Source organism: Suillus discolor (genome assembly GCF_016758755.1).
Source record: "Suillus discolor strain FC423 chromosome Unknown F5147scaffold_108, whole genome shotgun sequence".
Classification (NCBI taxonomy): Eukaryota; Fungi; Basidiomycota; class Agaricomycetes; order Boletales; family Suillaceae; genus Suillus; species Suillus discolor.
The window spans coordinates 43,697-69,031 of NW_024541355.1; the positions used below are offsets into that span (position 1 = coordinate 43,697).

General features: G+C 47.0%; 5 protein-coding genes and 1 non-coding gene across 6 annotated transcripts; 3 read left to right on the plus strand and 3 right to left on the minus strand.

The window, feature by feature from the left end:
• The first annotated feature begins 1,349 nt into the window (after nucleotides 1-1,349).
• F5147DRAFT_725383 (RHD3/Sey1) lies at nucleotides 1,350-4,631 on the plus strand. The gene is made up of 14 exons (XM_041439116.1): nucleotides 1,350-1,608; nucleotides 1,666-1,763; nucleotides 1,819-1,893; nucleotides 1,943-2,028; nucleotides 2,080-2,243; nucleotides 2,299-2,635; nucleotides 2,689-2,887; nucleotides 2,939-3,315; nucleotides 3,365-3,503; nucleotides 3,556-3,782; nucleotides 3,837-3,896; nucleotides 3,979-4,181; nucleotides 4,240-4,306; nucleotides 4,366-4,631. The coding sequence occupies exons 1-14, from the start codon at nucleotides 1,436-1,438 to the stop codon at nucleotides 4,504-4,506; spliced, it is 2,346 nt and encodes a 781-aa protein (XP_041286024.1). The 5' UTR covers nucleotides 1,350-1,435; the 3' UTR covers nucleotides 4,507-4,631.
• A 50-nt stretch (nucleotides 4,632-4,681) lies between these two features.
• Nucleotides 4,682-4,755, minus strand: F5147DRAFT_t122. Its single transcript has one exon. It is a non-coding gene; the product is annotated as a tRNA-Val (tRNA).
• An 831-nt stretch (nucleotides 4,756-5,586) lies between these two features.
• F5147DRAFT_725404 (major facilitator superfamily domain-containing protein) lies at nucleotides 5,587-8,142 on the minus strand. The gene is made up of 14 exons (XM_041439117.1): nucleotides 7,685-8,142; nucleotides 7,504-7,636; nucleotides 7,377-7,454; nucleotides 7,220-7,325; nucleotides 7,146-7,166; nucleotides 7,049-7,090; nucleotides 6,981-6,993; nucleotides 6,857-6,928; nucleotides 6,756-6,805; nucleotides 6,596-6,696; nucleotides 6,494-6,536; nucleotides 6,282-6,440; nucleotides 6,130-6,224; nucleotides 5,587-6,081 (listed from the first exon to the last, which is right to left on the minus strand). The coding sequence occupies exons 1-14, from the start codon at nucleotides 7,910-7,912 to the stop codon at nucleotides 5,789-5,791; spliced, it is 1,434 nt and encodes a 477-aa protein (XP_041286025.1). The 5' UTR covers nucleotides 7,913-8,142; the 3' UTR covers nucleotides 5,587-5,788.
• Nucleotides 8,143-11,290: 3,148 nt separating this feature from the next.
• On the plus strand, nucleotides 11,291-11,461 carry F5147DRAFT_544259 (uncharacterized protein; the record flags this gene model as incomplete). The annotated part of the gene is made up of 1 exon (XM_041430298.1): nucleotides 11,291-11,461. A coding segment is annotated over one exon (171 nt), but the record flags the coding sequence as incomplete, so codon positions are not given.
• Nucleotides 11,462-14,963: 3,502 nt separating this feature from the next.
• Nucleotides 14,964-15,759, minus strand: F5147DRAFT_620460 (P-loop containing nucleoside triphosphate hydrolase protein; the record flags this gene model as incomplete). The annotated part of the gene is made up of 3 exons (XM_041432607.1): nucleotides 15,693-15,759; nucleotides 15,487-15,624; nucleotides 14,964-15,433 (listed from the first exon to the last, which is right to left on the minus strand). Coding segments are annotated over exons 2-3 (519 nt in total), but the record flags the coding sequence as incomplete, so codon positions are not given.
• Nucleotides 15,760-21,678: 5,919 nt separating this feature from the next.
• F5147DRAFT_780502 (uncharacterized protein) lies at nucleotides 21,679-25,033 on the plus strand (the record flags this gene model as incomplete). The annotated part of the gene is made up of 2 exons (XM_041442461.1): nucleotides 21,679-22,978; nucleotides 23,028-25,033. The coding sequence occupies 2 exons, from the start codon at nucleotides 21,679-21,681 to the stop codon at nucleotides 25,031-25,033; spliced, it is 3,306 nt and encodes a 1,101-aa protein (XP_041286028.1).
• Nucleotides 25,034-25,335: the final 302 nt, after the last annotated feature.

The following is a 25,335-nucleotide window of genomic DNA, read 5'->3' on the forward strand; positions in this document are numbered from 1 at the left end:
TCAAATAAAGCTTGAGAAATAGTCTCCGTGATGGATGAGTGATATGGAAAACTAATTCGGGCCCTCTTTTTAAGATGTCATGAACAATGGCGGAAGAAGTTGCACTGTGTGGGACCGCAAGCTATGACCTGATGGTCCACGGTAGTTTGGTTCTGCATCCTTTTAGGTCGCATAAGTAGTGTGCTCTGACCGTACTTACACGAACTCTGAATCATTACTGCATGGCACAACTCTTGCATCGAATACCGAGTTGGTTACTCCAGGGCAGAACTCACTTCTGCTTGATTAATGGAGCAACTGCGAAGTCCTAGTCTACTCTGTTTGCCCGAAATATTTGCAGTGTAAGTGCATGTGTGTATTCGAAACTGTACCATGAATACAGGAAGTTATTATGCTCCTTTATGCTCCGTGATGAGAACATCGAGCAAATGACGGAAGGAACGGTTTGATCAAAGACCTTAAGTTCTCATCACAATTACCCCGCGACACACACATGAAAGGGCTACAGTCATGCAGTCGCCAACATTTATCGATATCATGTTTGAAACACCATCGTCGAAGAAAATGGCGTTAACTCATTCGACTGTATTGTGCATGGGGACGATGAGCGTCGCAGCAAGCGGAAAGTACACCACAAATCCAGGGAACTATGAGGGACGAAAAAAGGAGTCTAATGGCCCAAAAACACAGACAGTCAAGCGCGCAAGAGTCAACGTGGGCCTCCTGGATCACAATTTTCAGAATGGCTGCCAAACCGAGTGCCGGATTGCACAGAGCATGGTTGATGATACATCTACAAGCGGCGTTATAGAATTATCCTTTGCTTAAAGGTATGAGAAAAAATACCATTTACTGGCAGCCGCCCGCCGAGCACGCCTTTGAGCTCTCCGCCCCGAGTGTTCATCGTTACTACCAGAAGGGTCGGAGGATTGCTTTTTGTCATTCTTTGCCTGCTTCTTGGCTTTGTGCTTTTTAACTGCACGGATAAATAACATGATCATGGTGGCGTTGGGAGTAAGAGAAAGAGGAGGATCGATAAAGAGTGTTTGCAATAAATACTCATCGTCAAGCCCCTCTCTGTGATCCGAGACATTTGTCAGTCGCGGCTCATCGAAAAATTGGTGTGAAGCGTTTCATGCATCTATAAAGAACCAGGTATATGAGGTCGTTTTCGTTGTTTTAAAGTCACTGGTCATGAACTTTAGTATTACATGTTACAAGATGTGTTCAACGACGATCATGAAGAAGACTAGCATTTTATCTCGGGAGAAGCCGCTATATACGTGTAACATCACGTGATAATATAGACCCTTTAGAAGACGTGTTGAACGTTCCGCTTAAAACGTTGTCAATGTCAGTTTGACTACACGCTCACATTTCGTGTTGTTTGACTTGAATATTGTCACTCATTCCTACTCAATTTCATCCCGCAGTCATGTCGCTCGATGGACATTCCGTTAAAATCCCTCATTCAGCCTTTGACCCTTCGTTACTCGCTACACAGCTCAATGGCACCAAGCCAACAATTAATGGACATGCGTCAGCAAGTAACGAGATTTTGTCAAACTCTGAGCGATTGCAAGTCATTAATGATGAGAAGAACTTCACGTTAGTTTGCTAGCATATGAATTTTTCTCGAGTACTCAATTACACTACTTCCAACAGAACCCACTTGACATCCCAGATAGGACGATGGGGTCTGCGCGACGCCGGCTTCAATTATAACATAGTAGCCGTCTTCGGGTCGCAGTCTACTGGGAAGAGTAAGCCGCTAAAATTCTAATTTCCGGGAGTGCCGTTCACTGAGAGCTGTGGCAGGTACACTGTTAAACAGGCTATTTGGTACCACCTTTGACGTCATGGATGAGACAAGACGACAGCAGACTACGAAAGGTAAATATATGGACTGTTAACTTTCGTATATTTGCTAACTCAGCTTGAGGTATCTGGATGTGCCGAGGGAAAGACATGGCTGTCATGGTCATGGACGTGGAAGGCACGGATGGACGAGAACGTGGAGAGGATCAGGTATGAATGAGTTTCAGTTAATAATGGTTATTGTCATTCAATTGCTCTCAGGACTTTGAACGCAAATCCGCTCTTTTCTCCCTTGCTTCGTCAGAGGTACTTCTTATCAACCTCTGGGAGCACCAAGTTGGCTTATACCAAGGTGCAAACATGGGTCTTCTCAAGACCGTGTTTGAGGTCAACCTTGGTCTTTTCGGCAAGAAAGCTCAAGATGGGTAAGGTCATTAAGTGCCAATTCATTTTCGCATCCTTAAGTTCTTCCACGTGCAGCTCTCAAGGGCGTACTCTGCTACTGTTTATAATCCGAGACCATATCGGTGTTACTCCTCTTGCGAACCTCCAAGCTACCCTTACTGCAGACCTCGAGAAAATCTGGGATTCCCTCTCTAAACCACAGGACCTCCAGGATCGTCAACTTTCGGATTACTTTGACCTCGCATTCACAGCACTACCTCACAAGATACTGGCTACAGATAAATTCGAAGCCGAAGTCCAAGAACTGCGAAAACGGTTTGTGGACAAGACGAGAGATGATTTTGTCTTCAAGCCCGCCTACCACAAAAGAATTCCCGCTGACGGTGTGGCGTTCTACATGGAAAACATATGGGTAGGGAAATGATTCATGCTCCCAAATCACGCACTGAAGATGAAACATTTTAGCAACAAGTACAAACGAACAAGGATCTTGATCTGCCTACTCAGCAGGAACTCCTCGCGCAATTCCGATGTGATGAGATAGCGTCCGTCGCCCTCGCAGACTTCACAGAACAGTCGAAGTCGCAGCGGAGACCTATCGAGGCTGGCCATGTTGTGGAAGGTCTCGGTAATTTAATGCGGGATTGGAAGTCCCAAGCACTTAGTGAAGATCCTATTCCCATTTAAATTACATATGTTCTTATGCATTTTCTAGGCCGCTACGACCGTGATGCATCTCGTTATCACCAAGGGGTATACCAGCGCAAGCGTACTGACCTTCTTGGGGTTATGGATTCGACACTTTCTCCTCTCTTCCTCGGGCAGCTCAAGAACTTGCACAAGTCATGTCTAAGCTCCTTCAAAAGGGAGCTTCTTGAAGGCTTGCGTGGTGATGAGTATAGCTTCGCGGACGTAGTTGGGAAGGCGCAGACAAAGTGCGAGACACGGTTCGCAGATGGTGCGAAGGAGGTCTCGCTGGAGGACACTGACTGGACGTGGCAGGACGAATTCGAGTCTCTCAGAGAGGAGATTGGTAATGTGGCTGACCAGTGCAGGAAAGATGAGACGAAGAAGATGATCAACCTGATTGAGGTATGTTATCCGAGAATTGGCTTCGATATCCATTAAAGTATTTCCATAGAGGAACTTCAAAAAGCAAATTTCTGAACCGGTCGACATTAGTCTCAGCAAAGCTACACCAGACATGTGGGACAAGGTCTTGAGCACGTTCAAAAAAACGCTCGAGAAGGCCGAGTCAACATATTTGGCAAAGGCGAAAAGTGTGTTATTTCGCCTTCTTTGTTATGTTGCTCTCAACAATGTATGATACAGGCTTCAACTGCACGGATGATGAGAATGTCACATCCCTCGCTGCTCTGCGGAAACGTGCCTGGCTCGTTCTAAGGGCCAAGATCGACGAGCAAACTGCTGATACTGTGATCCTCGGCAAGCTTCGGACTCATTTCGAAGAGCGCTTCCGCTACGATGAGAATGCTGTCCCCCGAGTTTGGAGACCCGATGATGATATTGACGGGGCGTTCAAGGCAGCTAAGGAGCAGGTACGTGTCTGCGAGTTTCTTCCTGCATAAACTTACATTTGAATGGTGTTCCAGACCATTGATCTGATCCCTCGTTACGCCAAGATCACTCCCATTGATTCTTCCCTTGAATTTGTACTACCCTCAGAAACCTTCTGATTCCCTCAATTCTGCGGATGAATTTGATTTCCCATCAACGCTCATCGTCTTCACTGAGACGAAGTGTATTGACCTTAATTCTCGCTTCCGAAAGGACGCAGATGCATACTACGTCGAAGCGAAACGCAGCACTGTGTCGAGTATTGCACAGATCCCATACTGGATGTACGGTGTCCTCGTCGTGCTTGGCTGGAATGAGGCTATGGTGGTGTTGTTCAATCCTCTGTATTTCACGTTTACTTTGATGGCGCTAATAACTTCGTACGTATCAATTCTACTATCAATGAAAATCCTCACTTGACCATCTGTTACTTTTCAGCTACTTCATTGTCAAGCTAGGTTTGACAGGACCTTTGTTCCAGGTTTCGAAAACAGTCCTGGCCGAGGTATGTTCTATAGCTCTATTCTGTTATTTGTCTTGCCTCATCGCTCATTGCTGCGATAGGTGCAGACACAAGCTACTAACCGCATGAGGGACCACTTTGCGCAACCTGACATAGCACAGCCCGTGCGAGCAAATTCTTTCAGGGATTACAATGAGGATAGTGATCAGGAAATGAGGAGATTGAGGTCGGAGCCTATGTAACTTCCTTTTCCTCCATTACTCGGAGCCATTTGTTTTTATAATCCAGAGCATGGTCTAGATTTGTCATTATGCATAAATTCATGTAATTCTCACTTCTACCGCTCGAGGCACATGTAATTCACTCAGGATATTCTATGGATATAAAACCATTCCCTAGGTTTGGGTACGAAAAAAATGATCTGACTCAGGCTCGAACTGAGGACCTTCTGTGTGTTAGACAGATGCGATAACCAACTACGCCATCAGACCGATGGGAAGGCCTCTCATTGCGTCATCATGATATTAATACGATGCATTATGTAATACCTAATATTTTATGATTGTTGCCCCTGCTCGTACTAGTTATCATAATGGCTAGGCAGACTATCGCATCCTCTACCACTGCAATGCGTCCTGGTTATGCATTTTATAAAAGCAGAATCATTCTGAATTTTATCTGGGAAGAAATGCGCCTAATAATAATGTCCATATGATGCGACAGCGTTACAACGTTCCAAGCACATCAACAAATGGCTCAAACATTCTACAGCATGCCGTACTGCTGTGGGTCGTTGATGCCATCGCCTGATTGTGGTCCATTTCAAGGCAAGCCTTGACCCACGACGACAAGACCCTACACTAGTGGCGGCATAAACAAACGTAAACACAGGCCATCTCCAAAACCCTCCATCGCGACCATCTGGCATTTGTGATGAGCTCTGAGCAGTGCAGACAGAGTGTCAACGGCCCCTGGATAACTGGCACGTTGACACAAGTCAGAAGCGCCATTGAGATATTGGATACCCATTCCGAGCGTAACCAAGTATCCAAATACTGTATATCAAATTCGGGAAGAGCGACTAGCCACAATATTGTCCAGGCCTGCCGCCTGCCAGTGTAAGGTTCAAGGAGCTGATACAGACAGGCACTGCAGCATTACGCCAGACGGAAACGTGTGCGCTGTGCTCGTCGGGTTTCTTGTCTCCTGACAAGATAACCGGCTGCCGGATCTGGAGTTATGTATGATGCATTGATGTGTCGTTCCATCTTGGTCTCTTGGGGCCCTGGCACGGCGACACTTAGAAAATGCCACCGCTGCGGATGTGTCAATTCATAAATTAAGTTGGCGATGCGTTGAAGCTTTAGTGTTTTACAATATTAATATCTATAGGTCGTATGAGTAAAAGGATCAATGTGCTGCGAAACGGGAACTCTTCCGCAATCGCGCGCCAATTCGGTAAAATATGAATCTGACGTTCAGAAATGAGGGTCAATGTTGCATACCACTTGGTGTTTGTTCGACTCACGGTAATGGCGCCATGAGCGTTGCGAGGCCGGCCAAAAGAGCGGTAGCGCCAACAGTTCCCAGTCCACCATACATGACTCCAGCGAATAGCGGAAATGCAACGGCAAATGCAGATCGCATTGCGCTGTTACTTGCCATGGCAGAGGCAGCGATTGGGCGGTAGGCAGTGACAAGGTACGTGAATGTTGACGTGAAAACAAAATATATCCCTGAGCCGAAAGGTACAGATGCAATGATTGGGGCAATCCAGTGGACTTGTGGATATGTAGTGAACGCAAGCCAGAACAAACCTGTAGACATGGTAAGCATTACGCGACCAAGAGCCACTGGTTACTAACCCACTGGCACGAGTATAGCTCCAACTTGACCCATAATAAGCCTCATCTCGGGAGGTGGATCACCGTTGTATTTGGCAGTTTCACGGGCATATAGTCTAGAAAGAAGTGTCATTAATATTGATACTAATGCTGAACACCAGAGAAAAAGCGACCTGTTCCAGAGCGGTTGTGTGGAAATGGCCGAAAGCATCCCGAGTCCAATTCCAATGAACGCTAGTCCAGTGGTTTGCATATTAAATCTATGAATATCTCCGAAAATAATAGGGAATGCTTGGAATGCCAGGTATAGGATTCCAAGAATAAGAGCATTCCTGGAATGGTCAGTACTTACACCGTGTCAATGAGTTGCAAATATTGCCCTTACCAGGAATCCAAGAGCAGTGCCATTCGGTCGAATAGAAGTAATTCTAGTAAAGGTCCCGCATCATTACTTGCGATGGAGCGCAGTTGATCCCTGATAACTCACGAAACGGTGTGTAGCAACTTACGAGGACAGCAGAAGCGAGGCTGCCTTCCCGTCTGTCCAAAGGAGCGTAAAACTTCGAATCTCCAGTCGACTCCCGTAGTCTGTCAAGCAAATTAATGTATCGCGCAAAGATGAGAAAAAAGAGAACATGCACTCCTACCTTTTTGCCTTCTTCTTCAGGATTACTGGGACGTACGTCTCAGGAACAAACTGAATTCAAAAATCAATCGATCGATCTCACAAAAGAAATGCAAAACCCACTGTAGCCAACATCAGCAACTCTACAAAAATCCAGCACAATTGCACTCGATACGTCCATTCCCAGTATAGGTGCTATCAGAAAAATGTCACACGAGGATCAAGGATCAGGCCAAACGAGTCTGACCTGATTGATGAATCTGCGTCATCACGTCATATCAGAAGCAGTGCTGCCAATGAGCGCGAAAAATGTACGCAGCAATCAAAGGACCAGCCACTGGTCCTATAAATGGAGATCTTCAAGATGATCAATCACATGATTTAGCTGCTAGCGTTGTTCAGGTGAACCTACATTGTATACACAGCCATTGGACTTGCCACGTGATTCAGCAGAATATCAAACAGAACGCAAATCCAAGGGCCTACCTTGCAATACTCGAATTCGGAAACATATCGCTTACACTACCTCCAGCTACACTCAAAAAGGCTGATCCGCAGAATCCAGTGATGAGGCGAAAGACCAAGAAAACAGCTGTTGTTCTGTTGTAGATCTATTATCCATTCCGGTAGTAAATGTACTCACCGATGTTAGGAGCGAACACTATGGGGAATGTGAAGATGAAGAAAAACACATAAGATGCTTGGTATACAACATTTCGGCCTGCTCAACTCCATGAGAGTATACTTTTGGATAGAAATAATTGACGTACCATACACTTCGGACAACGGGCCAACGAAGAGCGGTCCAATTCCGAGGCCTGTCACATACAGACTAATTCCGAGAATGGTCACTTCATGTGAGACATGGAACGTTTGGGCGGCACCCTGTTCTGTGAACGCAGCCTGGAGCACAGTTAGTCTCGACCAAAAATGAGATATAAAATGACTCGCAATCGAAGAATCACACGCCACGCATAGAGAGCCGGAACTGATGATTAGGACTGCAAGCCACCGTCTGAACAAGGACATATTCTGCGGATTATCATGTGGCTCGAGGACGACGAGGTATGGATCACCCTCGGCATCTTGTGAGGCAGACACGTCGGTTTTTATGGTAGCAGCATCGTCGTTGGGCTGGGTAAATGACCCAGACTCGGATATCCTTGTCAACACTGACATCACGGTAGGGCACAAGCCCAACTTGAAGTACCTCTTGGACTATAAAGAAAAATGGATGTCAGTTTGTGTAAGCAGGTGCGAAGTGCATGACTGATGCACTCAACACCAAATGCCATTTGTGGGGTATGGTTGTAGCGGCGGCCGCCTCATGAAATGACCGACGTCGACATGAATCATGATGAGCGTTTGAATAGTCCGATGTGACCAGATTGGACGAAGTCACTAATATGCGTCTGCGACTGGTAATTGCAGTTAGTCCCCTAGAATAAATGTGTTCGCCCGGTATTCTCACTGGCAGAAGATCTTATGTCGAAAGTCGAGATCGCAGACTCGGCCGTAGGAACGGATCATAAGTCTTCGGGAGCCAGTCCGTTTATGCGATAAATTTAGAAATAAGAATGTGTAAGAAAGTTAATATTATGTAATATTGTTGACACCGCCAAGGTCCAACCATTGGAAGCCCGACCACGGTGCCACTTGGCTTCAGGGGGTTCACTTGCTTGAACGTTGCAACGTTGAATTGTTGGCGCAATGTCACACATGTTTTCATTTCCGGCGCCCCTCCCCTAGCCAGGCGTCTTTTATACAACCCTTCTTTGTATGGCCTCCCGCTTTCTTCGTAAGACTGCCCTCATCGCTACACACGTCGTTTGTGTTCTGTGACAGGGATACGACGGATGTATGTACTTTTTGATCGAAACTGTACTAACCAGCGTGTACATGAATTTTAGGTTATCTTTTCACACTTGCAAGTAGAGTGGATTTTAAGGAGGCCAACTTGGCCAGGTGCTGTAACTGCTGTTCAAACCTGTGTTAGATCAGTGTCAGGGTCGGCCCATAATGCACTCAACACTGCTTTGTGATATTTCAACAACTCCATGATTGCGGCATTGGTATTCCTGGATTGGCACGTTACCTTCCTCCTTCCTTGCCAGGCTGAATTCCAAGCCACGGTGAAATACTTATTTCGGTCAATCAGATACCGTCCCTTAGGCCTTAAATCCCACCTCGGCAATTCAAGCGCTAGATGGTGGTATATCAATCACGGGCGCGACCGTCATACATCCACCAAGTTTGCCGCCGCTTTTCTCTAACACTATGACTCTAGTCTCGAATGATCCCATCTGGTGGCCATTCATCAACTCATATCGTATTTTCAGCTATTTCACAGGTTCGTGGAGACACAGACGGTGATGACATGACTAACCTTGTCCACGGTCGCATAGTCGCCGCCTCTGTTGGGGTAATATACGATTGGGGTGAGTAAGACTGAGTGTGACAGAACCGCTGACATCCTTATCGTATTCTCAGTGCTCACGTTTGGACAAGAGGTAGGTCAATTCATTAATGGTGTAGCCATCTCACTAAGAATAGATCAATAGATTGAACTCTTCTGGGTGAGCAGATTCCGACGTGGCGTAAAACTATATCTAATTCGTGGCAGAAGAAACGCTGGTCCCTGATGACCATTCTGTATCTCAGCGTATGTAGCTATGTTTAGATATGCTTAGCAAGTCGTGCTGACGCGAACACGTCCTAGATACGCTATGTTGGAATAGGATATGTCATGTATGTGTAAAAGACTAGAAGATTGATATTGTGCTCATCAGCGATCTCTCACAATCAGCCTCAAGATGCTGAGTATGTCATTCTTATATTCACTGTGTTTGTTTCTTTTGACTTGCGGCATACAGTCAATGTTCCGACAATTGCAATTACAAGCTCAGTGAGTGCTCCGCGCCGATGACTTGTATTCCCACTGAACGTCCATGTAGGGGTGAGTGAGATTTTCGATCAACCTGTTGGTTCAATTTAACGCCTGCTACAGTTGTGAGTTTGTTTTGAGCGTGCGATCTTTCCAGGCTGATAACTAATGTTGTTTTGTATTTTTCAGGCCGTATCATGTACATTACACTGGAAAGCACGAATGAGGTCGTAGATTCAATGTTGGGCGGTAAGCTATACACCTCCGTGATATATTGACTTGACCAAAACATCACGCAAGTCATCTTGATCACTCGGGTGAATGCCATGTATCAGCGATCCAAAAAGATGCTGGCATTTCTTGTTGTCATCTTTCTGGTCATCAGAACTGCCAACGCAGTGATGGCCGCAATGTCCATGATGCATATTTCCATGGGTAAGCTCCAATTATGGACGAAAGACTTGGCTGCATCACGCTCATTGACAAATACCAGACGAAATGGTTCTCTCCGGCACCTATGGATGCAAGATTGACTACGCGGAAAATACCATACTTCTATATGCCATCACCTGGATACTCTCCATTGCATTGGAGCTCCTTCTGTTGGGTCTCACCCTTAGGATTGCTGTAAAGCGCTTGCGTGAACTGCGACGATTCTCAACAAGAGGTATTGCTGGGGACTGTTTCACGGTGTTAGTAAAAACTCACCTGTGTTATTTTGCGAGGTGAGCTAATAATGTGAAGATAATTTCCTTTCCGCTGAAGTTCTGCACATGCCAGTTTTGTTGCAGTTTCTTGCTTCTACGTCGGGCTTTCTTCTCCGACGCTCTCAGGGGTATGTTGATTTGTTGTCCATCTTCACACGTGGCCATAATTCACCATCTTCATAGAGCCTCAGTTCTGTGGAAACTGAAATTTATCTTGGTGTAGCGCAAATCTTCCAGTTCGCGCAGATGTTTGTGCTGGGACCACGCCTGATCCTTAGCGTTCGAGGTCATCATGCTGAGGATCTAGCTGGCCCTGAGCCGAACACAACAACCACTCTTACCTCAATTACCTTCCTGAAGCACGCCCACTTGTCAACTAGCGGCAACGTGGAGATACTCGATGTAATTGATATACAATAAGTGGGAAGTCTGTAGGGGGAGAATTTATCTTAATTTAATGTATTCTAAGTCTCGTCGTGGAACTTATCTACTGTACATGTGTAACATAGGCTTGGCCGCTTGGGCAATGTTATCGTTGTGAATGAGCAGGGCTCATAACCTGCAAGTACAGCTCAGCGACAGGCGGAGTCAACTAATATATTGGGTATACCTGCAGCAAGTACAGCTACATATAATGTTAGTTACACAGGTGACATGTACGAGTGTATACTACCACGGATGCACAAGTGGTGTAGCCAGACTGGTCGATCTCGGAGTGGCGTGGCAGGGCGAAGCGAGGAATTTGAAATTTGATAGCCTAGTGCCAGTTGTGCCGGAGGTAGTTCGGATCATATAGCACAAGTTATGCGTCTGCTCTCGCTCAGACTGTACGCTATGTTAAGTTTCAACGTTTCAACCATGAGTACTTGAGTTCTGTACGACCTTTATCGCTCACTGCTCGAGATACAATTGAGAATCTCCCAACGGACTTTACGAGGGCCCTCTCAACGACACAACACCTCTCAAGGATCACAACGTCCGAAATTGTTCCAGCTCAGATGCCTCATATCATTACTTTCTGCGAGACACGTTATACTTCGAGCTGCAACAGGCTCTGGAAAGACCCTTGCTATGATTCTCCCTCTACTCCTTTCTCCCAACAAGGCACGTATCACTATCACACCTTTGAAATTGCTGACAGCGAGATCATGTACGCTAAAGATACAACATTTTCACTCACTCGAGGCATTAAATTTGTCCTTGTAAACAATAGGTTCAAGAGTTCGAGCAGTTTGTCCTAATCAATGATTAGTACTTTGGCGCGATGTACTGTTGTATTTGAGAGGATACTGTACGTTTCACGGTACAAATGAAAGAGTTTGCGACGTGCGTTGTTGACAAGTAACCCAAAGCGGCATACCGGCATCTGCCAAATCAAATTTCAAACTCCTCGCTTCGCCTGCCAAATCAGACCAATCTGACTATGTCAATAAATGCTCACCATCTCAAATTGACACATAGTAGTCAGACTGGTTACGAGTCTAATGTACGAGAACGATACTAACCTCAGCAAACGAGTGCGCAGGGAACGAAAATTGGTAGGTGCGTAGGTAAGCACGCGGGGTCAATACTGCCCTGGCCGGATATTTCTCCGATCTGCTGCTGTGCTGTTTTTCATACTTCTTTTGGCCGTTCCTTGGGCACAGAGGAAGGATCGTCGACGTTAGTACTGCATGCAAATCCAACCGTATCGAACACCCTATATGCGGTGTCGCGAAAAGAAATCGGGTATGAGTCCTTTAGCTCTCCTTGTAAGACTACCCTACATCGATTTTGTTCTATGACAGGGAGTTGCCAATGAATATGACAAATGTATGTACTTTTTGATCGAAACTGTACTAACCAGCGTGTACATGGATTAGAACAACTTTAGGTTATGGTTTTTCACTTGCAAGTAGAGCGGTCAATGTGGCTAGGTGCTGTAACTGTTGTTCAAACCTGTGTAGGATCAATGAAATTGAAACATTGTCAGGGTCGGTCCATAATGATCGATGCGCTCAACACTGATTTGTGATATTTCAAGACCTTCGTGATTGCGGCATTGGTATTCCTGTATTGGCACGTTCCCTTCCTCCTTCCTTGCCATGCTGAAATACTTACTACTTCGGTCAATCAGATATTGTCCATTAAATTTCACTTCGGCAATGCAAGCGCTGGATGGTGGTATATCAACCACGAGCGCAATCGTCATACATCCACCAAGTTTGACACCGCTTCTCACTCCCATCCTCTAACACTATGACTCTAGTCTCGAATGATCCCACCTGGTGGCCATTCATCAACTCATATCGTATTTTCAGCTATTTTACAGGTTCGTGGAGACACATACGGATGATGACGTGACTAACATTGGCCATGGTTGTACAGTCGCCGCCTCTGTTGGGGTAATATACGATTGGGGTGAGTAAGACTGAGTGTGACAGAACCGCTGACATCCTTATCGTATTCTCAGTGCTCACGTTTGGACAAGAGGTAGATCAATTCCTTACTGGTGTAGCCATCTCACTAAGAATAGATCAATAGATTGAACTCTTCTGGGTGAGCAGATTCCGACGTGGCGTAAAACTATATCTAATTCGTGGTAGAGGGGACGTCGGTCCCTGATGACCATTCTGTATCTCTGCGTATGTAGCTATGTTTAGACATGCTTAGCAAGTCGAGCTGACGCGAACACATCCTAGATACGCTATGTTGGAATAGGATATGTTATGTATGTGAAAGGCTAGAGGATTGACATTGTGCTCATCAACGATCTCTCACAATCAGCCTCAAGATGCTGAGTATGTCATCTTATATTCACTGTGTTCGCTTCTTCTGACTTGGCGGCGTACAGCTAATGTTCCGACGATTTCAATTACAAGCTCAGTGAGTGCTCCACGCCGATGACTTCTATGCCCACTGAACTTCCATGTAGGGGTGAGTGAGATTCTTGACCAACTTGTTGGTTCAATATAACAACTGCTACAGTTGTGAGTTTATTTTGAGCGTACGATCTTCCGAGGCTGATAACTGGATATTTCAGGCCGTATCATGTACATTACACTGGAAAGCACGAATGAGGTCGTAGATTCAATGTTGGGCGGTAAGCTATACACCTCCGTGATATATTGACTTGACCAAAACATCACGCAAGTCATCTTGATCACTCGGGTGAATGCCATGTATCAGCGATCCAAAAAGATGCTGGCATTTCTTGTTGTCATCTTTCTGGTCATCAGAACTGCCAACGCAGTGATGGCCGCAATGTCCATGATGCATATTTCCATGGGTAAGCTCCAATTATGGACGAAAGACTTGGCTGCATCACGCTCATTGACAAATGCCAGAGGAAGTGATTCTCTCCGGCACCTATGGATGCAAGATTGACTACGTGGGAAATACCGTACTTCTGTATATCATCACCTGGATACTCTCCATTGCATTGGAGCTCCTTCTGTTGGGTCTCACACTCTGGATTGCTGTAAAGCACTTGCGTGAACTGCGACAATACTCAACAAGAGGTGTTATTGGGGACTGTTACACGGTGTTAGTGAAAACTCACCTGTGTTATTTTGCGAGGTGAGCTCATAATGTGAAAATAGTTTCCTTTCCACTGAAGTTCTGCACATGCTAGTTTTGTTGCAGTTTCTTGTTTCTACGTCGGGTTTTCTTCTCCGACGCTCTCAGGGGTATGTCGATTTGTTGTCGATCTTCACACGTGGCCATAATTCACCATCTTCATAGAACCTAAGTTCTGTGGAAACTGAAATTTATTCTGGTGTTGCGCAAATCTTCCATTTCGCGCAGTTGTTTGTGCTGGGACCACGCCTGATTCTTAGCGTTCGAGGTCATCATGCTGAGGACCTAGCTAGCTCTGAGTTGGATACTATTACCTTCAATTACTTTCCCGAAGCGTGTCCACTTGTCGACTAGCGGCAGTGTGGAGATACTCGATGTAATTGATATACAATGAACGGCCCGGGGTAGTCTGTAGGGAGAAATTTCATCTTGATGTATTCTAAGTCTCGTCGTGGTACTTATCTACTGTACATGTGCATGTGTAACATATGCTTGGTCAACGGTGTCGCTGTTATTCAAGTTATTTGACATTACGAAGTAGACATTTGCAATTCTGTGATGAGTAATGTATTTCAAGAGCAACAATTTGTTGGGCCGCCTGAGCTGGATGTGCAATATGTATACTATGCTACGCAGTAGTACTAATGACATAAGGTAAGGATAAGAAGTAGTGGTAAGCGCGTAATTAATATAAAAGGGGCGGCAATGGTAAGTATACATTTAAACAACCGATAATATACCTCTTCAACACATACATAGGTATTTGGGACCAGTCATCCTGCAATGATAGTGACTTTCCCGATACACTCAGGAAGAGCGTGGTCGTAGACTAAGCCCACCCGTGACGACTCCGCGGACCTGCGCGGACAGTTGTTTGATGTGAAGAGCCCGGACCACATCATCCAGGAGGGCTCTGAAAGGTGATGTAGAATGGTCACCTCCAGACGACCGCTGCGGCAGCTCCCTTGCAACGGAGGTGTGATACTGTGCCATAATCCGGAAGATATGTTCGCGGGACTCATCGAAGTATTTGTCTTGACTCAACGTGATGCAAGTATGTTTGGCGATGGAGTTCAGTTGAGCCTGAAACGTCGACGAATTTTCGGACCACCATCTGTCGATAGTATGAGTAGTAGCACTGGGCTGCTGCTCCTCGAAGTGAGTGACGACGAGTACGATGGGCACTTTTCTTCCATTCAATTCGCCCTGGATCTTGTTGTGAATGTCGAGCACCGCTTGCACACGAAAGTTTCTGCTTGGCACGCAGAGCAGTATCAAGTCAATACTGCCCTGGCCGGATATTTCTCCGATCTGCCGTTTTTCATACTTCTTTGGCCGTTCCTTGGGCACAGAGGAAGGACCGTTACTGCATGTAAACCCAACAGTATCAAACACTTTATAGGCGGTGTCGCGAAAAGAAATCGTGTAATCCTTCAACTCTCCCGTGCAGCGCCCGGCGTCGATCGATGTGCCCGCGACACTTTTCCTAGATAAGAGATTGACAAGGGAGCTTTTCCCAGAACCAACGGCCCCGGCAATGACGACAGTACACTGGACTCATCAGTTAGTGACACATGCCGTCTGAAACTAAGAGTATAAGATACCTTTCTGATTGGCGGATCGGCGAGGACAGGTGAGTCGTTGCTATCTGACATCGAGGTGGTTGACAATAGCTGCGCCACGGTGGACGTGTTGCCAGTTCGTGAAGATGTGCCTTCATGTGCATCAGCTGGTTGCGACACCTGCGTGTAACGCCACACACGTCGATGTGATTAGTATTTGAGAAGTAGTTGTAATTGACAGAACTCACTGAGCGGGTTGAGTATGACGATGGAGAAGGGGAGACGGAAGGGGAGTTGCCGTCTCCTTGAGGGTGTAGATAACTGACTACATCTACAATTGGTTCTTGGATGTGGCTTGGTATCTCCGTATCCAGCTTGTGCAAGGTGACAGAAGGGGTTGTCTGCGACGTCTGCGTGTAAAGCCACACATGTCGTATTTGATTAGTATTTGAGAAATATTTGTAATCGACAGGACTCACTAAGCAGGTTGAGTATGACGACGCAGAAGGGGTGTTGGTAGGAGAGTTGCCGTCACCTCGGGGATGTAAATGACCGACTACATTTTTAATTGGTTCTTGGATATGGCTTGGTATCTCCGTATCTAGGTGCAAGACGATAGTGGGGATATCTCTATTTGATGCCCTTGTCATTGACTGCTGGATGGGAGCTTCAATACGTAGCTCCTCTTCGATAAAAACCACGGCATTTTGACTTGATGGCCTTCCGCCAACTTGAACTGAAGTACACTCGCAGATAAACTGTTTGCGCTCCTTAGAAAGATGGTCGTGGGAAGGAAAGGGCATCGACTTCTTCGCGTGATGAGCCCCGACAATAGCTAGATTACTATAGACATGGGTGTACCATGGAAGCTTTTCTGTGAAGACCTTTCCAGCAATTAGTGAACTCCTCGTTGAGACGGCAATAGTCGAGAAGCGCTTACATTTAGCATTACGCAACCAAGAGAATAAATGTCGCTGGGTACATTCGGTATTGATACCGGGGGCTCATTGTCGACCGCCGAATCCTTTCCGGTAGGTTCGCTTGTCGCCTCTTCTACCACCAACAGTTCTGGTGCAGCAAATCGCACTGCCCCTGGTCGTGCTACGGAGAGTGAGAGGCAACTACCAGCCATGCCGCCGAGCACATTCGATAGCCCGAAGTCGATTAACAATGCTCTTCCACTTTCATCAAGGATGACATTAGTCTGCCAGGAGAGGGTGCTTAATGTTGTCTGTCTTGTATAAGAGATACGCTTCTTACAGTTGTGAGGTCGCCATGGACAATCTTTTGAGAATGTACTGTAGAAAGCTGGTCATATACAACAGGATGAATGACAGAAATCATAACGAACGATATGCCAAGCCAATAGCAACATCCTTGATCTGCGAGATATTCGAACAGGTTGTGTGGTGGAACAAAGAAACACGCACCAGAGTCAATTTTTTCCTGCAAGGGATGTTTCCTTCGTGATCCTGGAGATAGTGTGCAAGTGTCCCGCCTCCCATCCAGGGAGAGACCATAGCGAAGCCTTCTTCTGTAAATCCCTCCGCAATACCGAGCAAAGGGACAATATTATCATGTCTTGCTGCCATCCATAGTTTCATCTCACGACGTGCACGCTACAGTTAGACGTTATCAACAACGTTTCGTGTAAGAAATGAAAGTAAAGGTAAACCTTCTTGGAAGCATGTATTAGGACCTTGACAGCCACCTGCGAGATGTGAATACCAAAGGTAGTGTTGATAATGAATAAACCTACCAAAGCTTCTAGCGCCCCTGGCCGCTGCATTATGCACTGGAAAACCTGTCCATAGCCCCCCACAGCTGTCGGAAATTCCTTCACTTTGATGAGCTGTTCTCTCGGAATGACGGGACACTCGATAGTAGATGCAGAAGCCATCAAGTGCTACGACAAGCTACGGCAAGCAGAGAGCGTAGTCCAAGTCCCGATATCAGAATTTGATGAACATCAAAGGAGCCAGGATATATATAAATGAGGTGAAGACCGTGAGGCGCCACTTGCTGTAGTAAGATGGACTTTGAGACAATCCACCGTCACCACCATGATGCATCGTTGTTGATTAGCGGTCATATCGCCAGACAATGCAAGACAAGCTGAAGCTATTTGGTTAATTTCAGGGCATGCTACATACCTCATGCATTTCATGTACTCAGCCATAATCTAGTAGCCTGACAAACAAACTTGAATTCATAACACGGGGATAACTACCTACATGGGCCTGTACCGGCTACCATACTTCTGCCGTCATAAGCACCACAAGAGTCAGCGGTAGTAAGACGTTCGCAAACGTTACAAGATTTCCCTAGCTGAACGTTCCGCCCGTGTCCCATCACGGTATCAGTCTGCCACCAACTTGAAGGGTCCAGAAGTCCATTTGCCTCAAGGTTTTGAAGGGGTTTGGGCTGCGATTCGGTGTAGAAAAGACACTCGCCCGGAGTGGCTTGCGCCTGCTAGAAGGGCCAAATATGAAAAGAACTTGGTGCTGCCTTCCGCATACACTAGGATCAAGATCGTGGCTGGTCCAGCATTCCTGTACCCAAAAAAAAGGAAGCAAATTTTACCTGTTACGGATTACTCGCCGGGAATTACCGGCACGTAACTTGAACCTTGCCGGCTGAACAGTGAAAACCCAAGTTGTTGGCGGAGCCTCCTACCTCAGAAAAAACTCGAGATGTTGCCTACCTTTGTCCAATTGTATGTGCAGCTATAGTACTAGTCATACCCGTCGCCTCGTGAGCTAACTAAATGGCTCAACGCAATTGACTTCTTCAGTTCTCGAAGCCGTGCTCACCATCATGGATTGTGACGCCATCCAACTACCCGGCAAACAACTTGAACGCCTACGGGTTCTCTGATGTCAGTCACTGTGATCCGGGCGTCACCTGCATAGTGCAGACTCAGCATGTCCAGTGGCTTCGAACCAGAACCCCCATATCGCACAATTGAAATGTAACGGCCGTGCTTGAGTTACTCTCATTGCAATTTGCCTCCCACGGTCAGTGGGGATAGGGTCCGATCGTCTGACTGACACGCAGTCGTACCTGTTGGGTTTGTCACTCAAAGACACATACTGTCTGCACGGACCCTGTCAATACACATGCTTAGGTGAATCTCTCTGCAGGCAAGAGTCCAGGAAACCCTGCAACTGCAAGGCGGAGAACTGGGGCCCAACTTGCATCCGGCAGATATGGAAGGCACTGCTGGCTCTCCATGCACAGGATGGGCTAATGTCTTATTCCTGGTCGAACGCCATGACCAAAAAGTAGGGTCAGTCTTTTGTAATCTGTTCGGTCAGCGAACTAGGGCCAAAGAGCCCGAGACATTTAGTGAATTTTGTTTTGTCATGCTCTAGCCTCTGTCGTCTTCATATTCAATGAACTCTGATTATTGGCAGTTTTTATCAGTCAATCCAAGCATGGATTTTGCGACCCACAAACCCTTGATTCAAGTTAAACTTGGACTCGGTCACAACCAATGCGGTAATTCTGGCAGCCCTTCAAGTTTTTATTGAATCCCGCATTTCTATTTTAGAGTGGAGTCTTTTGCAGGATATATGACTGGACACTTTCTCGTCATAAGGTTTCTTCCGTTAACCCCCTTTATTTTCGTTCTAGGCTAACTTAATGTTGACAGCATATACAATATAGTAATACGAAGTGAATGTAATGGAGAACAGTAAGCGGCCCTGTTTGTATTGAACTCAATGTACTGCAATCACTAAAATCCACATCAGGATATAAGCTAATATATGCTTTTATGGATTATGCATGACCTCATGTATCAGATAAGACGAGATAGCTGCCCTCCTTTTATTGGTCGACCAAGGGAGACTGTATTACGGTGTGTACGGGAACTGTCACATTCTAAATTTTTCATTTGAGTTGAATGGATGACCTGACACCAAAAGCGTAGTTAGCACCTGAGACGCTGTAAGTATCAATCAAGGCGCCTTGAAACCATGCCATACCAATAAGCGACCTTGCTCTTGACGCACGTTCAATAATGACGCCCGAGAAGTACCCTGACAACACACCCTAGCCTCGCTGAAACTTTGTATACGCATGCACACACCCAGCTATCAGCAGGCCAATCACCGCACTACGTGACGCTGGACTTCTCGTTGCCGACACTACACATGTGCGCAAGCCTCCGGATTAGCTTCCATTTTCACCCCTTGAACACATCTCTGTTGTTCAAAGAATATTACGTCTCAGCGCGAAGTGCGTACGAATAAGAGGTACGGCGCAAAGCAGCTTTGATTCGATTTTGAAGGAAATGCCCTCAGTGAGATGCTATGGATATTGTGTTAATACTGACATACCATACGTGTTCATTGTCTTGCTTTGCATCTTAATCCAACAAGTCAGATGTCATTAGCCTCTCACGGAAAACGGACCTCTCAAATACAACCACGCGCTCAAGAAATTTGTCAATCAAGTCGATGTCTGCGGTACCTGCAACGTCACTAAGGTGCATCTTTTAAATCATTAAGACCGCTGGTTCTAAAACAACCACTCGAAAAATTATTCATTTCCATTTTGAGCTAGAATGGGGTATGTTCCTGGACATTTGAGTAGAAATATCAAAATCATGTTCAAGTCTGAACGCCGTTCGACGAGATGAGGGGAACACGGTCCCTAGTTCTTCAGCCAGAAACCCCTAGGTTGAAGGACGGGACGAGGAATGGTGACCGCAAAATTGATATTAGTTTGTTAGGGCCTGTCCATGTATTCCACGGCTGACGAACGAGGAACCAGCCCCTGCGGGATTAACAAAGGTAGCCGTTTCAGACGCATACCACATATAAACGGTCAAATCATCTTTAAGGACTGACACATGTAAAAGCCCCAGCAGGGCCGGGGATTCCCCATGCTGGGACACAGGGGCCCGGACATTGGAGACTGTTGTCCTACATATATGGTACAAGGACAGAATTTTGATTCCAAAAAAGTACCTACGGTAAGCGTTACACGGCATGCCGCAGGATCACATCCATATATACTGCCGCCACTAAAAAATAGCACGGTCCGAGAACCACGCTGTCAGCGCTCAGCGCTTGAGGCGGGTTTGCGATGACATCATCCCGACGATTAGTATGAACTCAAGCTCCACAAAGACAAGGAGTGTAAACACAAGTACTGTTAATTAAATTTCGTAAGCAAAAATCGCACCGAGCACAGAGCCTGAAGAGAAAATTCTCAGGAGAGTAGATGATATGAAGATGGTGTACATAGTGCAGTGGAATAGCAGTAGAGCTAAAAGTAGCCCTGCCTAGATGACACAAGAACTGGCTGATGTACCCGCTGTGGATAATGCGATGCGGTAGTCGATGGTCCAAGGACGCAGGTGCTCAGATTTCTAGCGATATCCTCGTCAACAGCTTGATCAAGTGTCCCCCTGGTGTAGATCTACGGTGAGGGCGCCCGCTCGTGGAGTGATTTCAATTTGATCTCACACCTCTTTTTTTATTGTAGATAGCTGATGCTATACGAAGCCATGAGGGCCGGGTTGTGCGATGATCGGTCCGAGAGCAATTGGCTGTTCGTATCACGTACATCTGAATCCGTGTCGCTCGGGATGAAGGTCGACTATGTGTACGAGTACGACACATAAGTAGGCTTTAGAAGCTGCAAGACAAGTGCCTGTTGCAGGGACGCTGGCACTCGGACTGATATATCCCCTTCTTCTCGCGCTCGCAGGTACAAATACCACTGAAGGGGGCCACCCTGGGGACCTTACCGGTGACTCTGACAGCGTGTTGCCGCTGTCAATTTCATTGGCGCTCAACGACTGTTTTTAATGACATCATCACGAGGTTTCGCGGGAGTGGGTGTCGAGAAAGGGTGAGTTGATATGAGTTGATATGGGTACATGCAAAAAGTGCTTAATTGGATAGAGATAGCCCTGGGTAGATGATACCATTGGAAAGTAACGATATGATAGGTTTAGGAGTGACTAAGATAAAATTTGAAGTCGTAGGTGAAAATCAGGAACATCGGAGTTTTAAAATTTCTTGCCACGTGGGTGTATATGTTCTTCAAGGATTGTCAAGCAACTGCCTTCTCCGGTGAACATGTCATCTTCATTGGGTTTACATATTGTAGACCCAAAAATTTTAAGTGATCAAGTAGGAGATGCGTGAGTTCTCAATCATTCTGCTACTAGGGGAAGGCTAATAACTGATAATAATCAGTCCTTCAATCATACCACCCATGTCTCTCACAGCTCCACCTTCTCGACATAAACCTGCAATGTCATCTATCTCTCAAGATAATCTTTATTCTAATCTCGCAACTTTCACTTTCGGTGAAGCTCGCTCAACTTCATCAGGCGACGAGTCATCAGACGCAATCAGCCCACTCACTCCAATAACACGCCCAGGCGCTGATAGGACCCCTCGTCCATCCGTTTCAACTTTTAGCAGTCATCCTTCACAGGGTCTAGGACGCACAGTTTCAAGTACCTTTCCATCATCTTTACGCTCTTCAAGATCATACAGAACAGAACACACAGATGAAGAAAGCAGTGAAGATCCCTCATCGCCCGATCTCTACCCGAGACGCGGCTTCCAAAGAGGTCGTTTGATCTCAGACAACGTCAGCCAGCACACATTCGGTCATCAAGCAGTACGCGGCTCAACCGCCTCAATCACTTCCTCCCGCTCAAGCTCACGTCTAAGTCTCCGCTCAGACCTCCAGTTTAGCAGTGACGAGGAAGTAGAGATCGCTTCATACGACGGAGGCTCCTCACCTGTCACTTTCGCCCGTGACCTCGATAACATCGACGAGAATGAGAATAGCCCTGTCTTCCATCCTCGTCCCCTCTTCGCGGAGCGCCGTCGTGGCAGCCTCCCAATGGCAATCCCAGGCGCCATGTCAGATGCAGTCAGCAATCGCAGCCGCGAAGACAGCATCCTTACCATCCGTCGTCCATCTCGCAGCCTCGACGACGATCTCATGCCTTCCCACAGCGAAGAAGATCCAGCTGCTGTCGCGCCACGCAGCGAACCCCTCACCCGCGCTGATTTTCGTTCACTCGAGGCCCAGGCGCAACAGCAGCAGTCAGAACCAGATACATGGGAATCCGGCTGGGATCTGTCCTATGTTCTCTCGAGAAAGAGTGAAGGAAGCATTCATTCCGTCCGATCGACCGCTCAGCTCTCCTTTCTCGCTCCTGCACGGAACAGCACCAGCACAGGCGAACCCTCCTCTCGTCTCTCCAACATGTGGGGCAACAGCGGACGCCGTACCAGCACCGGCACACTTCAAACCACCAATAGCGGTGAAGATACCTTTGCTAAGCACATCGGCATGTACGACACTCAAAACCAGTGGGCTTTTTGCAAGGAAAAAGCAGATGCCCAGAGCGTCCCCACCATGCGCCGTCCGAATGCCCAGGCAGGCGCCTTAGTAATTATGGACAAGGCAAAACATACCATGCATCCCGGCACGCAAGAAATATGGAGGAGCGGGAACGTCGGTCGATTTCGAGTTGACAGACTCGTCTTCAAACGTATGTCCTTTTTACATCCTCGTCTTATATACTGAGATCCTGCTACCAGCATCCACAGCAGACCCTGCCAAAGCCGCCCAACAACGCATCAACATCCGGCATATCCCCGATCCCTTCCTCAAGGGTCCAAAGACAGGCGGTCCGAGCACCGTCATCCACAAACATTCTCGCGCAACTGCATTCTCCATATTTCGCTCTTATTCGCTTTTTACGTCTAAACGCGCTGGGCCTGGATCTCGCAATATCCATATGCATACAAGTGGGGGAATCATGCTCGCGCCGAAGAAAGTGCAAGAACAATATACGAGTACGAAAACGACAAGTAAACTCATTACGCATGGGTTACTCGAGGATAGATCTCGCAAAGCCATCGGCAACGGAAGCAGTGATAAGTCACGTCGTGGTGTTCTTCTTGAAAAGGAAAAACGGCGGGAGAAGGACAAAGAAGACGCAAAGAAAGCAAAGGGGAAAGCCAAGGAAAAGAAGAAAGAATCGAAGAAGAATAATGACCGTGACCGCACGAGTAATCCGACAGAGAGTACGGAGTCGAGCGCAACGACGAGTAGTACGGGGAGCATCAGCGCTTCTCCTGTGATATCTGCCTCCGTGCGAGCTACGACGTCCAAGATCATGTTTGCGCCTTCGATCGTGCCCCCTAGGTCCCCTATAAAGACACAGTCTACGAGCGGGCCGTCATCACCAGATACCTCATCAACATTCGATCACTCCTCCAAGAAACTCCTGCAGTCTGAATCCTCGACAAGCGTAGCGACCTCGCACATCCGCGGCCATCGGGACAGCATCGACTCTGACGAACACCTTCCCACACGTACGCCGCACGCCGAAGCCTTCGGCACCCTCGACCCCAACGACATCGAGCATCTCCGGCGTGCCCAAAAGCCCACCGACGGCAGCAGCAGCTTCGCGAACCGCATATTCCGACGCTTCCGAGGTGCAGCTAACCGAGTAGACAACATCACTCAACCAGTTGCGACACCCCAAAGCGCGTATAGTCCTCCATGGATTGTCACCGCTGGCAGAGACCAGAATGAGGAACATGTACGTGTGCTCACGGATCTGAATAATTCGTTTAGGGATGTTGGGTTGTTGCATACGCAACCGAGTCATAAGACGGGGAAGAGTACGGGAACGGGATCGGGATCGGCGAAGAAGAAAGCGGTTACACATGATATTTTTGATTATGTCCCAGAGGACTCGCTTTATATGCTTCTGCCGCTTTGGGCAGGGGAGACAGATCCGGGTGTGGGAGGTGGCATTGGAGGTGGGAGCATCATGACGGGGAGTAGCGTGGTGGGGATTGGCAGCATCAGCGAAGGTAGTACCGCCTCCACCTCCACGGCTGCATCGGCCGCTACGACAGCCACAAGCGCCACACTCGTCACAATCCCCGAAGACCGCCAATTCCTCCTCGTTTGGTACGTCCCCTTCGAAGACAAGAACAAAAATTCTTCCTCCTCTAATTCCAACTCCAACTCCGCGTCCGCGTCCGCATCCGCCAACAAGAAAAAAGTGAAACAAATGCATTCAACGAGCGACACTAACGTCGAATCCAACCAAAAGAATGTTTATTTGAGAAATTTTCGGGTCAATGCGCGGTTGGTAGGGTATGATGAACTGAGGGGGACGGGGATTAGGGTGCCTAGTGATGGGTTGGCGATTGCGGGGCCTACTTTGGATGTTGGGGGTCCTGTTGGGGTGCGGAATCGGGAGGAATCAGAATCACAGCTGGGACTAGGTCAGACACAACTCGGACCACAGTCGGAGACGTCGACAGCACTAGGACTGGGAATCGAAACTGTCATCTGCATGTGCAGCTCGCGCGACAACGGGTTTCATTTCCAACCCGAAGGACTCTGCAAGCTTGGGTTGTGTCTCCAAGAAGAGGTGGCGCTGCCTGCTGCTAATAACCCTCGGGCTGTTTATCTGGAGATTCCGACGTCGGAGATGAGGCATTTGTTGACGCCGGTTGGGAGGGCTGCTGTTGAGATGGTTTGGTTGGGGTGTTTGGCTATAACCAGTTTTGGGCCGTATTGAGGTGGGAGTGTATTTTTTCCTTGTATCTTTCTGTTATCCGCGTGTCCCAGGGGCTGGATTTATTTATATTCCCCTCCATCTGCATTTCCCTTTTCCATTCCATCTGAATCCTTATATCCTTGTCTCAAGTATCGTTCTGATTTCTTTATCCTTGATCATCCCCCCAACTGTCTCCATATACAATCTCACCGCATCATCATACCATGATTTCCCTAGATTTTTAGGTGTATACTATCACACAGATACTATGGCTATGGCTAAGCATTCATTCATCCAGTTTTGCTTCTTGCTTCTGAGCTAGT

Excerpts from the sequence above, each read along its gene's own strand:
- F5147DRAFT_725383 (XM_041439116.1), top strand. The coding sequence starts at position 1,436 with ATGTCGCTCGATGGACATTCCGTTAAAATCCCTCATTCAGCCTTTGAC. Across the intron at positions 2,244-2,298 it reads GGCAAGAAAGCTCAAGATGG|CTCTCAAGGGCGTACTCTGC; the intron begins GTAAGGTCATTA and ends TTCCACGTGCAG. Across the intron at positions 3,783-3,836 it reads TCAAGGCAGCTAAGGAGCAG|ACCATTGATCTGATCCCTCG; the intron begins GTACGTGTCTGC and ends ATGGTGTTCCAG.
- F5147DRAFT_725404 (XM_041439117.1), bottom strand. The coding sequence starts at position 7,912 with ATGTCAGTGTTGACAAGGATATCCGAGTCTGGGTCATTTACCCAGCCC. Across the intron at positions 7,637-7,684 it reads TGGCGTGTGATTCTTCGATT|GCTGCGTTCACAGAACAGGG; the intron begins GCGAGTCATTTT and ends ACTGTGCTCCAG. Across the intron at positions 6,806-6,856 it reads AGTTGCTGATGTTGGCTACA|TTTGTTCCTGAGACGTACGT; the intron begins GTGGGTTTTGCA and ends TTTTGAATTCAG.